Source organism: Oncorhynchus tshawytscha, unplaced genomic scaffold (genome assembly GCF_018296145.1).
Source record: "Oncorhynchus tshawytscha isolate Ot180627B unplaced genomic scaffold, Otsh_v2.0 Un_contig_3062_pilon_pilon, whole genome shotgun sequence".
Taxonomy (NCBI): domain Eukaryota; kingdom Metazoa; phylum Chordata; class Actinopteri; order Salmoniformes; family Salmonidae; genus Oncorhynchus; species Oncorhynchus tshawytscha.
The window spans coordinates 262688-281335 of NW_024609754.1; the positions used below are offsets into that span (position 1 = coordinate 262688).

Below are 18648 nucleotides of genomic sequence, written 5' to 3' on the forward strand. Positions count from 1 at the left end.
ACCCAGAGACACCAAATGGAACTGTTCAGACGATGTAAGGTACACAGAACGTCCTGATAGAAATGTATCACATAGAACAGAAGTGATCGTCTTTCAGACAGGATAGGGAATCGTGCCAGATCTATTCATTCTATTTCTACATGCAACAGTCACAGAGCGTTTCCCAACCCAAAATACACCCAGGTAAACTACTACTAGGAAGATAGTACCGTGATCCTCTGTAGTTCAGTTGATAAGAGCATGGTGCTTGCAACGGCCAGGACAGTGGGTTCAAATCCCCGGATGAACCATACTTAAAAATGTGTATGCACGCATGACTGTTAGTCACTTAGGATAAAAGTGTCTGCTTAATGGCAAACGTATATTACTGGGATCCAGACGGCACCAATATAATAGATCTAATGCCATCTAGTGGCAGAGAGGTATAATGACATGCAGCACCAGGTTGTCTGCATTATTTGGAAGATTTGAATAAATAGCTGTATTTTTTAAATGTTTGAGGTTAATACAAGTGTTATTAGAAACTTCATAGCAATGAAGGAAAATGAGAAAATCAATCAACATACAACACAAGAAAATAAGAAATACATTATAATGATTTCATGTCAGGAAATGCTTTTCAGAGAGACGTTTTAAGTGATTTCTATTTTTGTTCTTTTTAAGATGTCTATTAATCTCCCCCTAGAGGGCTACTGGGCCAGAAATTCATTAACTGTCTCAGAGGGCTGATCTGAGATCAGTTTTGCCTTTTGGATAATAATGAATACGATTACATGGAGAGGGGTGACCTGATCCAGGATCAGTACTCCTACTACAAGACAGGCCCTGAAGTGTGATTTGTGCTTTCTCCAGACAATCTGTGAGGACGTTGATGTTGCTCCTAACCGCTGCCCTAGGTTCAGATCTATCTACGTTTCTTTTATGGAAACAGTTAGGATTTGGGATAAAGTTACCTGATCCTAGATCTGTGGTAAGAAGAAACGTCTACCTACCTTGAGTGATCTATCTTTAGAATGCATCCCAAATGGCACCCTAGGGTTCCAATAGACACCCAAAGGGTTCCGTTCAAAAGAAGTGCACTATGTAGGGAATAGGGTGCCATAGGGCTCTGGTCATAAGTAGTGCACTATGTAGGGAATAGGGTGCCAAGGCCCTGGTCAAAAGTAGTGCACTATGCAGGGAATAGGGTGCCAAGGTCCTGGTCAAAAGTAGTGCACTATGCAGGGAATAGGGTGCCAAGGCCCTGGTCAAAAGTAGTGCACTATGTAGGGAATAGGGTGCCAAGGCCCTGGTCAAAAGTAGTGCACTATGTAGGGAATAGGGTGCCAAGGCCCTGGTCAAAAGTAGTGCACTATGTAGGGAATAGGGTGCCAAGGCCCTGGTCAAAAGTAGTGCACTATGTAGGGAATAGGGTGCCAAGGCCCTGGTCAAAAGTAGTGCACTATGTAGGGAATAGGGTGCCATTTGGGTTTTAACCTTAGAAATCATTTGGCTCCAATGTTCACGTGATGTTGTAACAAGTGCCCTGGTCAAAAGTAGTGCACTATGTAGGGAATAGGGTGCCATTTGGGTTTTAACCTTAGAAATCATTTGGCTCCAATGTTCACGTGATGTTGTAACATAATCTTGGGACTGTTGTGATTTTGTAACATAATCTTGGGACTGTTGTGATGTTGTAACATAATCTTGGGACTGTTGTGATGTTGTAACATAATCTTGGGACTGTTGTGATGTTGTAACATAATCTTGGGACTGTTGTGATGTTGTAACATAATCTTGGGACTGTTGTGATGTTGTAACATAATCTTGGGACTGTTGTGATGTTGTAACATAATCTTGGGACTGTTGTGATGTTGTAACATAATCTTGGGACTGTTGTGATGTTGTAACAATCTTGGGACTGTTATTTATTTTACCTTTATTTAACTAGGCAAGTCAGTCAAGAACAAATTCTTATTTTCAATGACGGCCTACCGGGGAACAGTGGGCTAGCTGCCTTGTTCAGGGGCAGAACGACAGATTTGATCTTGCAACCTTTCGGTTACTAGTCCAACATTCTAACCACTAGGCTACCCTGCCACCACGTTATGATGTAGCAAAATAATCTTGGGACTGTTATGTCACCCTCTCCCTTCTCTACCTCCCCCAGCCAGCCCCCTTCCCTCCCTCCCCCAGCCAGACCCCCAGCCCCCCTTCCCTCCCTCCCACATACTGAATGTTGTGTTTAAACCTAGACCCCCAGCCAGCCCCCTTCCCTCCCTCCACATACTGAATGTTGTGTGCTTAACCCCCTAGACCCCCTGAAGCCAGTTCCCTCCCTCCACATACTGAACGTTGTGCTTAAACCAGACCCCCCCTTCCCTCCCTCCCACATACTGAATGTTGTGCTTAAAAACCTAGACCCCCAGCCAGCCCCCTTCCCTCCCTCCACATACTGAATGTTGTGCTTAAACCTAGACCCCCAGCCAGCCCCCTTCCCTCCCTCCACATACTGAATGTTGTGTTTAAACCTAGACCCCCAGCCAGCCCCCTTCCCTCCCTCCACATACTGAACGTTGTGCTTAAACCTAGACCCCCAGCCAGCCCCCTTCCCTCCCTCCACATACTGAACGTTGTGCTTAAACCTAGACCCCCAGCCAGCCCCCTTCCCTCCCTCCACATACTGAATGTTGTGTTTAAACCTAGACCCCCAGCCAGCCCCTTCCCTCCCTCCCTCCCTCCACATACTGAATGTTGTGCTTAAACCTAGACCCCCAGCCAGCCCCCTTCCCTCCCTCCACATACTGAACGTTGTGCTTAAACCTAGACCCCCAGCCAGCCCCCTTCCCTCCCTCCACATACTGAATGTTGTGCTTAAACCTAGACCCCCAGCCAGCCCCCTTCCCTCCCTCCACATACTGAACGTTGTGCTTAAACCTAGACCCCCAGCCAGCCCCCCCCTTCCCTCCCTCCACATACTGAATGTTGTGCTTAAACCTAGACCCCCAGCCAGCCCCCTCCCTCCCTCCACATACTGAATGTTGTGCTTTAACCTGAAGACCCCCAGCCAGCCCCCTTCCCTCCCTCCACATACTGAACGTTGTGCTTAAACCTAGACCCCCAGCCAGCCTCCCTCCCTCCACATACTGAACGTTGTGCTTAAACCTAGACCCCCAGCCAGCCCCCTTCCCTCCCTCCACATACTGAATGTTGTTTTAAACCTAGACCCCCAGCCAGCCCCCTTCCCTCCCTCCACATACTGAACGTTGTTAGACCCCCAGCCAGTTCCCTCCCTCCAAACCTAGCTTTAACCCCCAGCCAGCCCCCTTCCCTCCCTCCACATACTGAATGTTGTGCTTAAAAACCCAGCCAGCCCCCTTCCCTCCCCCCAGCCAGACCCCCCCCTTCCCTCCCTCCACATACTGAACGTTGTGCTTTAACCTAGACCCCCAGCCAGCCCCCTTCCCTCCCTCCACATACTGAATGTTGTGCTTAAACCTAGACCCCCAGCCAGCCCCCTTCCCTCCCTCCACATACTGAATGTTGTGCTTAAACCTAGACCCCCAGCCAGCCCCCTTCCCTCCCTCCACATACTGAACGTTGTGCGTAAACCTAGACCCCCAGAGAGCCCAACACATTGAGAAAAACAGTCTAACTCAGCTCGAGATGTTTTTAAAATGCCAGAAACATCGGCGTTCATACATCCCCACTTGTAAATTAGTGGTTATTCCAGGACCAAGTTGAAAAAAGGACAACAGAAGATCAACATATCACAAATAATCAGCTGCCGTTGTCAAGACAACCAGATTATGTATCTTTTTCATTTTTTACCTTTATTTAACTGATACGGCTTAACCTATACATGTATTGATTATAGATCTCCTAAACATTGGTATTGAAGGTAAAGTCATTTATAGATCTCCTTAACATTGGTATTGAAGGTAGTCATTTATAGATTATAGATCTCCTTAACGTTGGTATTGAAGGTAGTCATTTATAGATTATAGATCTCCTTAACGTTGGTATTGAAGGTAGTCATTTATAGATTATAGATCTCCTTAACGTTGGTATTGAAGGTAGTCATGTATTTTAGATGAACACAGTTTTTTAATAGCAAGGGAGTGCAGTAGACTAGTGTACGCTGAAGAGGTTATTTTCCAGGGTAGTAAAATTACACTGATAGATGACATTATTGATTAGGCCTAATGATTTATGTCTCAGTATCAGGCTCAACCATTTTCAATCGGTCACAAAAGGCTACTTGTGCACCCCATTCCCTTAATAGTGCACTACCCTATGGGCCCTGGTCAAAAGTAGGGCACTATATAGGGAATAGGGTGCCATTTGCTACAAATCAAAAAGTCAAGTTGGTCGATTTGAATAAATGAATGTGTTTTATACAAACACCGCAAGTGCATTGTGCTGTTGGTTTTCATAGAATGTGTCCAGCATAAAACAAGCAAGAACTCCCTAAACAACGCAGAGAGTTCATCTGAAGACCGGACTCCCTAAACAACAAGACCGGGGGCCAAAAAGTAGTACACTGTGAAGGGAAGTGTTTTTAACGAAACCTCTCCTCTTAGGGCACACCAAAAACACCTCAACACCTCACCAGGAGAAGGCCCGAGTCTCAAATGATTCCCTATTCCCTAGAAAAGCGCACTTCTTTAAAAAAAATTTTTAAACCCAGGGCCCTGTCAAAAGGTGTGCTCTTTAATAGGGGATAGGGTGCTATTTTGGGATACACACTAAATATGTAGTTTAGAATACTCCTTTATCAATTTGTTAAGTCATCAATCATGCCAGCTGCTTCTCTCAAAAAGGAGAAAATAAAAGGATCATTGGTGAGTTTAAATAGAAGAGGAGAATCCCTCTCGGCATCATGTTCATGTACAATGTGTTTAGTGTTTCATGTGTAACATCAGTAGAAAGCTGTTAATATTACTGTATGTACAGATAAGTCACTCTACCTAACTAAACGTCCATATACAGTGCATTCGGAAAGTACTCAGACCCCTTTCCTTATTCCACATTGTCACAGTACAGCCTTATTCTAAAATGGATTGAAATTAAAACAGCAATCTACACACAATACTGTTAAGGGATTTTTATCAATAGTGACTAAATTATGTATACATTACAATCAGAACTATGACTAAACAGAATACTATTATGTTACTGTATGGATGTATGAATCTTATTATAATATACCGAATATAATGAATATAATGTATAATATATTCAAGAATTAGAACAAAGACTGTCTGTTCCTTGGTAGAAACGAATGAAGTTATCGTCAGACTGGCTAGAATGCTTATCTACACAAGGAGAGGAGAGACCTTGGGCTGGTAGTAGATTATCTAACAGGTGGTGGACGATGTGGGAAGGCTTGTGAACTATACTGCCATTGTATCGGAGTGGAGGAGGGACAGTTTAAAACCTATGACGTCATTTTTTAGTTTATAACCTGTTGTAAATTGTACCATGATCAGTACTCTCGAGAATAAACGCTATTGATTGATTTTGAGACTGGCCTCTGTCCATTTTATGCAAATAAGTATCTTTCAAATTTGAGTGTTTAATTTGAATTGGTTAATAAACATAGGAATCTAATTCCTTTAACAAATGCGCTATTAGAACAAAGCAAAAACAGGTTTTTAGAAATTTTGGCAAATTTATTACAAATAAAAAAAACAGAACTACTTTATTTAGGTGACCAAGAACCCGATGGTCACTCTGACAGAGCTCTAGAGATCCTCTGTGGAGATTGGAGAACCTTCCAGAAGGACAACCATCTCTGTAGCACACCACCAATCAGGCCTTTATGGTAGGGTGGCCAGACGGAAGCCACTCCTCAGTAAAAGACACGACAGTCCTCTTGGAGTTTGCCAACAGACACCTAAAGACTCTAAAGACCATGAGAAACAAGATTATCTGGTTTGATGAAACCACGATTGAAGTCTTTGGCCTGAATGCCAAGCGTCACGTCTGGACGAAACCTGGCACAATCCTGGTGGTGGCAGCATCATGCTGTGGGGATGTTTTTCAGCGGCAGGACTGGGAGACTAGTCAGGATCAATGCAAACATGAACGTGGCAAAGTACAGAGAGATCCTTAATGAAAACCTGTTCCAGAGCACTCAGGACCTCAGACTGGGGGCAAAGGTTCACCTTCCTACAGGACAACGACCCTAAGTACACAGCGAAGACAACGCAGTAGTGGCTTTCGGACAAGTCTCTAAATGTCCTTGAGTGGCCCAGCCAGAGCCTGGACTTGAATCTGATTGAACATCTCTGGAGAGACCTGATAATAACTGTGCAGCAACGCTCCCCATCCAACCTGACAGAACCTGAGAGGAGAAGAATGGGAGAAACTCCCCAAATACAGGTGTGCCAAGCTTGTAGCGTTATACCCAAGAAGACTCGAGGCTGTAATCTCTGCCAAAGGTGCTTCAACTAATTACTGAGTAAAGGGTCTGAATACTTATGTAAATACTTGTTTATTTTGAATAAATTAGCAAACATTTATAAAAACCTGTTTTTGCTTTGTCATTATGGGGTATTGTGTGTAGATTAATGAGGAGAAAAAACAATTGAATACATTTGCCTTAACGTAATAAAATGTGGAAAAAGTCAAGGGGTCTGAAAACTTTCCGAAGGCCGTGTACGTCACACTAAACGTCCCTGACGTCAGTCTTCCTAACTAAACATCCCTATACTCTTCACTAGAAGATTCACAGTACATGGAAGCTTAAATAAGGTCTGTGTATAAGGTCTGTGTATAAGGTCTGTGTATACCAACAAAAGTCTGTCCACTCCACACAGACTCAACTGAAACCCAGAACTAGCAGAATGACAACGTTGCTGTGTTAATAACAGAGGTTTAAGCTGAGGTGATTAGAACAGGGAACCCTCTCCCTGCTCTCTGGTTTAGTATGAATAGACGTTGTTTTAACAGGGAACCCTCTCCCTGCTCTCTGGTTTAGTATGAATAGACGTTGTGTGTTAACAGGGAACCCTTTCCCTGCTCTCTGGTTTAGTATGAATAGACGTTGTGTTTTAACAGGGAACCCTTTCCCTGCTCTCTGGTTTAATATGAATAGACAGTGTTTTAACAGGGAACCCTTTCCCTGCTCTCTGGTTTAATATGAATAGACTGTGTTTTAACAGGGAACCCTTTCCCTGCTCTCTGGTTTAATATGAATAGACGGTGTTTTAACAGGGAACCCTCTCCCTGCTCTCTGGTTTAGTATGAATAGACGTTGTGTGTTAACAGGGAACCCTCTCCCTGCTCTCTGGTTTAGTATGAATAGACGTTGTGTGTTAACAGGGAACCCTTTCCCTGCTCTCTGGTTTAATATGAATAGACGGTGTTTTAACAGGGAACCCTCTCCCTGCTCTCTGGTTTAATATGAATAGACGGTGTTTTAACAGCTGTTGAGTCCTCTATGAGTTGAAGCATCGGAGTGCCTGCGTCTCTCCCTTTCCTGCACACACCCAGTCACTAACCCACCCTTCCACCACACGCTACAGTGTGTCCCTGTCTTTCCACATATCAACCTGTTAGTTCAGTCTACCAAAACCACCAAACCTAGCCAGTTCAGTTATCCAAAACCACCAAACCTAGCCAGTTCAGTATCCAAAAAACCTACAAACCTTGCATGGCCATACTTGTGAACTTCTGCTTAGACCATGATTTTCCTCCTTAAAAATAAATCACTTTGACAATGTATAACAAACATGTTATAATATAATCCTCCTACGTTTGTAATTGAAAAGTACATGGAGTTGTGTTAAATGGATAAGAAACAACACAGAACTTCATCATATATGCGAAAACCATCATTTTTTTATGATGCCACTTGCCTAGTCAAGGAAGCATCATGCAAAAACATATATTGGGGAAACTCCACTCAGACCATGGGTAACAAATTAAACCAATCAGTTGGAAGCAAATTTACCTCATGAACAAATGTGATTGGATGGTGGCTCTAAGTTATCTGATAGGTTGATTTGTTTATTCGGATATAATCATCTACTTAGCTGGCCTTCCTCAGCGTGGTGGCTAATTAGCGTTGTGGCTAATTTGGCCAGGTTGGCCTGAGAGAAACAGATAGCAGCCATTTTAGACTAATGGTTTATACCATGCTCTAAGCAAAAGTTCACAAGTATGGCCCCTGGCAGTTCAGTTCAGTTAACAAAAACATTGCCAGTTCAGTTCCTTTCTCCCACCAGCAGAGGAAGCTGAGTCAAAGCAGCTTGCATGTTAGCTAGCCTTTATGTAGCCTTTATGTAGCCTTTATGTAGCCTCATAGCTCCTGGCAGTGTTGCAGCTCTGCCCTCACAGAGAGGAGAAGAAGAAGATGTACGCTGCGGAGGACTTGACGGTGGAGGTGGAGATTTCGGAAACCTCGTGGTCGTCAAACTTGTACCAGCGCTGTTTCATGGCGTTCTTACAGTAGGCTGTGTAGTGACCCCCATCCAGACCGCCATAATGGTTCTGTTACAGAAGGGAAGGACACAGGGTTAACGTCCTGTTTACACACACACACACACACAGTCAAGTTTGGACACACCTCCTGAGTCTAGGGTTTTTATTTATGTTTACTATGTGCTACATTGTAGAATAATAGTGAAGACATCAAAACTATGAAATAACACATAGAATCATGTAGTAACCCAAAAAAAAGTGTTAAACAAACCAAAATATATTTTCTATTTGATTTTCTTCAAAGTAGCCACCCTTTGCCTTGATAACAGCTTTGCACAGTCTTAGCATTCTCTCAACCAGCTTCATGAGGTAGTCACCTGGAATACATTTCAAATAACAGGTGTGCCTTGTTAAAAGTTAATTTGTTGAATTTCTTTCCTTCTTAATGCGTTTGAGCCAAACAGTTGTGTTGTGACAAGTTAGGGGTGGTATACTGAAGGTAGCTCTAATTGATAAAAGACCAAGTCCATATTATGGCAAGAACAGCTCAAATAAGCAAAGAGAAACAACAGTCCATCATTCCATCAAGATGTGAATGTCAGTCGATACAGCAAATTTCAAGAACTTTGACAGTTTCTTCAAGTGCAGTCGCAAAAACCCTCAAGCGCTATGATGAAACTGGCTCTCATGAGGACCGCCACAGGAAAGGAAGACCCAGAGTTCCTTAGAGTTACCAACCTCAGATTGCAGCCCAAATAAATGCTCCACAGAGTTCAAGTAACAGACATCTCAACATCAACTGTTCAGAGGAGACTGCGTGAATCAGGCCTTCATGGCTTTGCCGCAAAGAAACCACTACTAAAAGGACACCAATAAGAGACTTGCTTGGGCCAAGAAACACGAGCAATGGACATTAGACCTGTGGATATCTGTCCTTTGGTCTAATGGGTAGAAATGTGACATTTTTGGTTCCAACCGCCATGTCTTTGTGAGACGCAGAATAGGTGAAAATGTGTGGTTCCCACCGTGAAGCATGGTGGAGATGGTGTGATGGTGCTTTGCTGGTGACACAGTGATTTATTTAGAATTCAAGGCACACTTAACCAGCATGTCAACCACGTCATTCTGCAGTGATACTCCAACATCTGATTTGCGTTTAGTGGGACTATCATTTGATGTTCAACAGGACAATGATCCAACACACCTCCAGGCTGTGTAAGGGCTATTTGACCAAGAAGGAGAGTGATTGTGCTGCATCAGATGACGTGGCCTCCACAATCACCTGACCTCAACCCAATTGAGATGGTTTGGGATGAGTTGGATCGCAGAGTGAAGCAAAAGCAGCAAACAACTGCTCAGCATGTGGGAACTTCTTCAAGGCTGTTGGAAAATCATTCCTTATGAAGCCGGTTGAGAGAATGTCAAGAGTGTGCAAAACTGTCATCAAGGCAAAGGGTGGCTACTTTGAAGAATCTCAAATATAAAATATATTTTGATTTGTTTAACACTTTTTTGGTTACAACAAGACTCCATATGTGTTATTTCATAGTGTTGATGTCTTCACTATTATTCTACAATGTAGAAAATAGTAAAAAATAAAGAAAAACCCTTGAATGAGTAGATGTGTCCAAACTTTTGACTGGTACTGTATATACACAGACATACACAAATACATACAAAACAGATATCACAAAACATTGAGATAATAAATCTGACAACTCCTTCAGACCTGGCGAAGGACAACTCCTTCAGACCTGGCGAAGGACAACTCCTTCAGACCTGGCGAAGGACAACTCCTTCAGACCTGGCGAAGGACAACTCCTTCAGACCTGGCGAAGGACAACTCCTTCAGACCTGGCGAAGGACAACTCCTTCAGACCTGGCGAAGGACAACTCCTTCAGACCTGGCGAAGGACAACTCCTTCAGACCTGGCGAAGGACAACTCCTTCAGACCTGGCGAAGGACAACTCCTTCAGACCTGGCGAAGGACAACTCCTTCAGACCTGGCGAAGGACAACTCCTTCAGACCTGGCGAAGGACAACTCCTTCAGACCTGGCGAAGGACAACTCCTTCAGACCTGGCGAAGGACAACTCCTTCAGACCTGGCGAAGGACAACTCCTTCAGACCTGGTCTAAGGACAACTCCTTCAGACCTGGCGAAGGACAACTCCTTCAGACCTGGCGAAGGACATGTCCAATCCTTTCAAAGCTTGGAGTTCGGGGACTTTTTCCATTGGAATAAGTCAAGCACTGATGAATTATGGGTCATTAATATACACTACATGATCAAAAGTATGCTCTTCAAACATCTCATTACAAAATCATGGGCGTTAATATGGAGTTGGCCCGCCCTTTTGCTGCTATAACAGCCTCCACTCTTCCGGGAAGGCTCTCCACTAGATGTTGGAACATTGCTGCGGGGGACTTGCTTCCATTCAACCTCGATAGCATTAGTGAGGTCGTGCACTGTTGGGAGATTAGGCCTGTCTCGCAGTAGGCGTTCCAATTCATCCCAAAGGTGTTTGATGAGGTTGAGGTCAGGGCTCTGTGCAGGCCAGTCAAGTACTTCCACACAGATCTTGACAACCATTTCTGTATGATCCTCACTTTGTGCAAGGGGGCATTGTCATGCTGAAACAGGAAAGGGCCTTCCCCAAACTGTTGCCACAAAGTTGGAAGCACAGTCTCTAGTCTAGAAAGTGGAACTAAGGGGCCCCAACCATGAAAAACAGCCCCAGACCATTATTTCTCCACACCAAACTTCACAGTTGGCACCATGCATTTGGGCAGGTAGGGTTCTCCTGGCATCCGCCAAACCCAGATTCGACCGTCGGACTGCCAGATGGTGAAGTGTGATTCATCACTCCAGAGAACGCGTTTCCACTGCTCCACAGTCCAATGGCGGCGAGCTTTACACCCCTCCAGCCGACGCTTGGCATTACCCACTGTGATCTTAGGCTTGTGTGCAGCGGCTCGGCCATGGAAACACATTTCATGAAGCTCCAGACGAACAGTTCTTGTGCTGACGTTGCTTCCAGAGGCAGTTTGGAACTTGGTAGTGGAGTGTTGCAACCGAGGACAGACGATTTTTACGCGCTTCAGCACTCACGTGTCCCGTTCTGTGAGCTTGTGGCCTACCACTTTGCGGCTGAACCGTTGTTGCTCCTAGACGTTTCCACATCACAATAACAGCACTTACAGTTGGACCGGGACAGCTCTATTAGGGCAGAGATTTGATGAACTGACTTGTTGGAAAGGTGGCATCCTATGACGGTGCCACGTTGAAAGTCACTGACCTCTTCAGGATGGCCAGTCTACTGCCAATGTTTGTCTATGGAGATTGCGTGGCTGTGTACTCGATTTTATACACCCGTCAGCAACGAGAAATGGCACAATCCACCAATCTGAAGGGGTGTTCACGTACTCTAGTATACATAGCGCATGTCATTTACCCAAAAGGCTTTTATCCAAAGCGTCAGTAGTTGATGAGGGGCATACATTTTGGTATTTATTTTATTTTACCTTTATTTAACTAGGCAAGTCAGTTAAGAACAAATTCTTATTTTCAATGACGGCCTAGGAACAGTGGGTTAACTGCCTGTTCAGGGGCAGAACGACAGATTTTGTACCTTGTCAGCTCGGGGGTTTCTAACCACTAGGCTACGCTGTCGCCCCATGAGTGGCCACCGGGGGAATGGAACCCCCTGTCGTTGAAAAGACCCCATGCTCTACCAACCGAGCCACACGGGACCAGAAGACGGCACAGTAAAGTATTTGACCCGCGGTGTCTCCAGGCAGGTGCTGTACAGTACTTACAGACACTCCAAACAGGTTGTATCTCTTGAGGCCGAGTCTGGGTCCGATGACATACTGACTGAGGTCCAGGTTCTCCAGAGGGAAGTCTACTGTGGTCTGTAGCTTCTGCTTCCAACGGCCCTCGTACGAGAACCTACAACAGACGGCAGTACTGGGGTTAATACACGTTGTTATCGGTGTGTGTGTGTGTGTCTTGGTCCTCATGTGTCATTTCAAAATGCACACGGTGTCATCAGTAGGTACCGTTTAAGGTGAACCAGTATGATGGGCGGGACCTTCCAGATCTCCAGTTTCTTGACGGAGTCTCTGAGAGCTTTACAGTGGCGACAGAACACCTTGTTCTGGTCGGTCATCTTCTCCTCCTTAGAAAACAACTTCAGACAGTCCTGGAACACACAGTAGGACATGGTTAGATTAGACAGCTTCAGGACAGTAGGACATGGTTAGATTAAACAGCTTCAGGACAGTCCTGGAACACACAGTAGGACATGGTTAGATTAGACAGCTTCAGGACAGTAGGACATGGTTAGATTAGACAGCTTCAGGACAGTAGGACATGGTTAGATTAGACAGCTTCAGGACAGTAGGACATGGTTAGATTAGACAGCTTCAGGACAGTAGGACATGGTTAGATTAGACAGCTTCAGGACAGTAAGACATGGTTAGATTAGACAGCTTCAGGACAGTAGGACATGGTTAGATTAGACAGCTTCAGGACAGTAGGACATGGTTAGATTAGACAGTCCTGGAACACACAGTAAGACATGGTTAGATTAGACAGCTTCAGGACAGTAGGACATGGTTAGATTAGACAGCTTCAGGACAGTAGGACATGGTTAGATTAGACAGTCCTGGAACACACAGTAAGACATGGTTAGATTAGACAGTTTCAGGACAGTCCTGGAACACAGTAGGACAGTAGACAGTAGACAGTAGACCAGCCTAACAGAGGAGAGGGTACAGGTTGGTTACACATTGTATTACGTTTCAAACATAACATTTTGGTCATTGAGGCAGTGTTGGTTGAAAGTGTGCGAATGTGGGGGTGTGTGTGTGTGTATACGTGCATCTACACACATGTGTGTCTGTGAGTGGTGTGTGTGTGTGAGTGGTGTGTATGTGTGTGTGTGTGTGGTTCCACCAAATTAGTACCTCTTGTGTGGTATAACTTCATCATTTTGTTTCTTATTTCACCTCATTTTAACATTGTCATAAAGAGCACATGTTCAACTTCCTAAAAAAAACACAGTTTTCCATCTCAAGAGGTTCAAATAAATAGAATGACTATAGTAAAAGTACCAACTAACCCCCCCCAGAAACAGCCTGGTTTCAGCCTGGTTTCCTTTCCCCCTGAAAACCAGGTGTGGGGACTCTGCTCAGGTGTTTCCGACCTGCTACATTAGGTTACAACTAAACATGAACAGGGTTCAATGACCCATTGGCTTGATGAGCCATTGGCAGTTTCACTGTACCAGCCGTGTGTACTTAGACTTGCATGGCTTAACCTCTGAGACAAGCATATGCTACTGGCAGGATCAACCAGGTAGCCACTCACAACTTAGAGGTTGTACCTGGACACACTAAGCAAAGAACAATTTCATCCTAAAAATCAGACAGAAATCTTACAATGAGGGACGGACATTTCATGGTATTAGACGAATCACATTAAAGGATGTTCAGAAATGACTGTGAAAACTGCAGAATAACCAGGGCTTTACCCTGATGGTGAAATGAACTGGGTTCTAATCTTCCTACAAGTCAGAAAGATGCAGAATAACCAGGGCTTTACCCTGATGGTGAAATGAACTGGGTTCTAATCTTCCTACAAGTCAGAAAGATGCAGAATAACCAGGGCTTTACCCTGATGGGGAAATGAACTGGGTTCTAATCTTCCTACAAGTCAGAAAGATGCAGAATAACCAGGGCTTTACCCTGATGGGGAAATGAACTGGGTTCTAATCTTCCTACAAGTCAGAAAGATGCAGAATAACCAGGGCTTTACCCTGATGGGGAAATGAACTGGGTTCTAATCTTCCTACAAGTCAGAAAGATGCAGAATAACCAGGGCTTTACCCTGATGGGGAAATGAACTGGGTTCTAATCTTCCTACAAGTCAGAAAGATGCAGAATAACCAGGGCTTTACCTGATGGGGAAATGAACTGGGTTCTCAGAAAGAATCTTCCTACAAGTCAGAAAGATGCAGAATAACCAGGGCTTTACCCTGATGGGGAAATGAACTGGGTTCTAATCTTCCTACAAGTCAGAAAGATGCAGAATAACCAGGGCTTTACCCTGATGGGGAAATGAACTGGGTTCTAATCTTCCTACAAGTCAGAAAGATGCAGAATAACCAGGGCTTTACCCTGATGGGGAAATGAACTGGGTTCTAATCTTCCTACAAGTCAGAAAGATGCAGAATAACCAGGGCTTTACCCTGATGGGGAAATGAACTGGGTTCTAATCTTCCTACAAGTCAGAAAGATGCAGAATAACCAGGGCTTTACCCTGATGGGGAAATGAACTGGGTTCTAATCTTCCTACAAGTCAGAAAGATGCACAGAGGGACATGTCTAAACGCTGTGGCACTACAGCTCCTTTTTAATCATATAAAAATATATATTATTATTATTTTTAAATCTTTTATTTTAATTGTATTTTTTATTATTATTATATATTTTAACTTTTTTATTTTTTTTAAAAGCCTGTCACATCTGTGAATGTGGAATGTGTTTTTGTTGATTGATTGAAAAACAAGAAGACTTAATAAAAATTTAAATTTAAAAATATAAATATATTTATTGAATTTTCCATATGGGCCCTTCATTTAATATAACAGGCTTTTAAAATGCTATATTTCTGACCAATTTCTACTTAAAATATCAGAAAAGGGTATTGATTTGGAAGAGCCGTATGTGTCTATACACACGTTGTCTTACCTGCAGGGAACACTTGTTGCTGGAGGCCAGCGGCAGGGTCAGGTACATAAAGGTCTCGAAGGTGCGGGACTTCCTGTGGCAGGTGAGACACTGAACTGTGCTCTTAAACTGACCCTGGAACAGCGCTACGATGACAGACTCGTTGAGCAGCTTGTGTTTGGTCCAGGCCTGGTCAGCAGCCCGCTGGTCGTCCAGATCGTCATTCTCCTCCTCTATGTAACCCTTACGGTTGGCAGCCTTCAGAGACCGACAGAGGACAGGACAATAAAACATGGACAGAGAGAGGACAGGACAATAAAACATGGACAGAGAGAGGACAGGACAATAAAACATGGACAGAGAGAGGACAGGACAATAAAACATGGACAGAGAGAGGACAGGACAATAAAACATGGACAGAGACAGACAGAGGACAGGCCAATACAACATGGACAGAGAGAGGACAGGACAATAAAACATGGACAGAGACAGACAGAGGACAGGCCAATACAACATGGACAGAGACAGACAGATGACAGGCCAATACAACATGGACAGAGAGACACCATCTCCTCTCCTCACACCATCTCCTCTCCTCTCTCCTCACACCATCTCCTCTCCTCTCCTCTCTCCCCACACCATCTCCTCTCTCCTCTCCTCTCTCCTCAGCCCATCTCCTCTCCTCTCTCCTAACACCATCTCCTCTCCTCTCTCCTCACACCATCTCCTCTCCTCTCTCCTCACACCATCTCCTCTCCTCTCTCCTCACACCATCTCCTCTCCTCTCTCCTCACACCATCTCCTCTCTCCTCTCTCCTCACCCCATCTCCTCTCCTCTCTCCTCACACCATCTCCTCTCCTCTCCTCACACCATCTCCTCTCCTCTCTCCTCACCCCATCTCCTCTCCTCTCTCCTCACACCATCTCCTCTCTCTCTCCTCACCCCATCTCCTCTCCTCTCTCTCCTCTCACCATCTCCTCTCCTCTCTCACACCATCTCCTCTCCTCTCACTCATCCCCATCTCCTCTCCTCTCTCCTCACACCATCTCCTCTCCTCTCTCCTACTCCATCTCCTCTCACTCTCTCCATCTCCCTCTCCTCCCCCATCTCCTCTCCTCTCTCCTCACACCATGGGCATCCTCTCCTCCTCTCCCCATCTCCTCTCCTCTCTCCTCACACCATCTCCTCCACCATCTCCCTCCTCCTCTCCTCACCATTCTTCATCCCCATCTCCTCTCCTCTCTCCCTCACCATCTCCAGGCCTCCTCTCACCATCTCCTCATCTCCTCTCCTCTCTCCATCTCCCTCCTCTCTCCTCTCCCCATCTCCCTCCTCTCTCCATCTCCTCTCCTCCTCTCCTCATCTCCTCTCACCATCTCCTCTCCTCATCTCCTCTCCCATCTCCTCTCTCATCTCTCTCCTCTCACCATCTCCTCTCACCATCTCCTCTCCTCAGAGAGACCTCTCCTCAGAGAGAAAGAACTCTCCTCATCTCCTCTCCTCATCTCCTCTCCTCATCTCCTCTCCTCTCCTCTCTCCTCTCCTCTCCTCTCTCCTCATCTCCTCTCCTCATCTCCTCTCCTCTCACCATCTCCTCTCCAGGGACTCCATCTCCTCTCCTCATCAGAAGAGAGACCTCTCCTCTCCTCATCTCCTCTCCTCTCTCCTCTCCCCATCTCCTCTCCTCTCTCCTCTCACCATCTCCTCTCCTCTCCTCATCTCCTCTCCCATCTCCTCTCCTCTCACCATCATCTCCTCTCCTCCTCCATCTCCTCTCCTCATCTCCTCTCCTCTCCCCATCTCCTCTCCTCTCACCATCTCCTCTCCTCATCTCCTCTCCTCTCACCAAAGAGAGACCTCCTCCATCTCCTCTCCTCATCTCCTCTCCTCTCCCATCTCCTCTCCTCTCTCCTCTCTCCTCTCACCATCTCCTCTCCTCATCTCCTCTCCTCATCTCTCTCCCTCATCTCTCTCTCTCCATCTCCTCTCTCTCTCTCCTCTCCTCAGACCATCTCCTCTCCCCATCTCATTCTCTCCTCTCACCAGCAGAGAGAGACATCTCCTCTCTCATCTCCTCTCCTCTCTCCTCACACCATCTCCTCTCCTCTCAGACACCAGAGAGAGACCTCTCTCCTCAGACCCAGAGACATGGACCTCTCTCCTCACCCCATCAGAGAGAGAGACTCTCCTCTCACCATCTCCAGAGACAGACAGACTCTCCTCTCTCCATCTCTCTCCTCATCTCCTCTCCTCTCCCCATCTCCTCTCCTCTCACCATCTCCTCTCCTCATCTCCCTCTCCTCTCCTCATCTCTCTCCTCTCTCCTCACACCATCTCCTCTCCTCTCTCCTCACACCATCTCCTCTCCTCTCTCCTCACCCCTCTCCTCTCTCCTCTCACCATCTCCCTCCCTCCTCCTCTCACCATCTCCTCTCCTCACCATCTCACCTCTCCCTCTCCTCTCACCATCCATCTCCTCTCTCCTAACACCATCTCCTCTCCTCTCTCCTAACACCATCTCCTCCTCTCTCCTAACACCATCTCCTCTCCTCTCTCCTAACACCATCTCCTCCTCTCTCCTAACACCATCTCCCTCTCTCCTCACCATCTCCTCTCCTCTCTCCTCACCATCTCCTCCTCTCTCACACCATCTCCTCTCTCTCCTCTCTCTCTCTCAGAGACAGAGAGAGAGACACCATCTCCTCTCCTCTCTCCTCTCACCTCTCCCTCTCTCTCTCCTCATCTCCTCTCCTCTCTCCTCACACCATCTCCTCATCTCTCCTCTCTCCCAGACTCAGAGAGACAGACACAGATCTCTCTCTCCTCACATCTCTCTCCTCCTCTCCCTCACCATCTCTCTCTCCTCTCCTCCTCACCATCTCCTCTCCTCTCTCCTCACCCCACCTCCTCTCCTCTCTCCTCACCCCATCTCCTCTCCTCTCCTCTCCTCTCACCATCTCCTCTCCTCTCACCATCTCCTCATCTCCTCTCCTCTCCTCTCTCCTCACACCATCTCCTCAATACAACTCTAGGTAATGTTCACACTATGTTCCTTGTTAATGACTTTTCTCCTGTCCGCTCTCCGGTCTCCCTACCTTGTTGAGGTCCTCGTGGAGTCCGTCCATAAGGAAGAGCAGCAGCTCCTGGGAGTCCTGTTGTTCCTGGCCAGAGAAGGATTCATTGATCTTCCCTATAGTGACCTTAAAGTCGCGGGGGCTGATACACTTATACAGGCCTGACCACAGAGCTTTCATGATCACACCAAACTCCTCTGCTACCTCGCCTCGGTGACCCAGGATATTTGCCCTGTCAGGAGGGGGGAGACACACAGAGAGACACAGAGAGAGAGAGAGAGAGAGAGAGCGCAAGATACAGAGACAGACATAGAAAGGGAGGAAGAGAGAGAGCGCAAGAGACAGAGATAGACATAGAGAGGGAGGAAGAGAGAGAGGGAAGGAGAGAGACAGAGGGAGAGGGAGGAAGGGAGAGAGAGACGGAGGGAGG

General features: G+C 45.9%; 1 protein-coding gene across 1 annotated transcript in view; it reads right to left on the reverse strand.

Moving 5' to 3' along the window:
• Positions 1-7067: 7067 nt before the first annotated feature.
• The window catches only part of usp8 (ubiquitin specific peptidase 8), a 38775-nt gene continuing 27194 nt past the window's right edge, over positions 7068-18648 (reverse strand). Inside the window, exons 15-19 of the mRNA XM_042317605.1 lie at positions 18240-18450; positions 15165-15401; positions 12471-12613; positions 12228-12360; positions 7068-8478 (exon numbers count right to left, since the gene is read on the reverse strand). Of these exons, the coding sequence (XP_042173539.1) occupies positions 8320-8478; positions 12228-12360; positions 12471-12613; positions 15165-15401; positions 18240-18450 (883 nt within the window). The 3' untranslated portion in view covers positions 7068-8319. The remainder of the gene's footprint in view (positions 8479-12227; positions 12361-12470; positions 12614-15164; positions 15402-18239; positions 18451-18648) is intronic.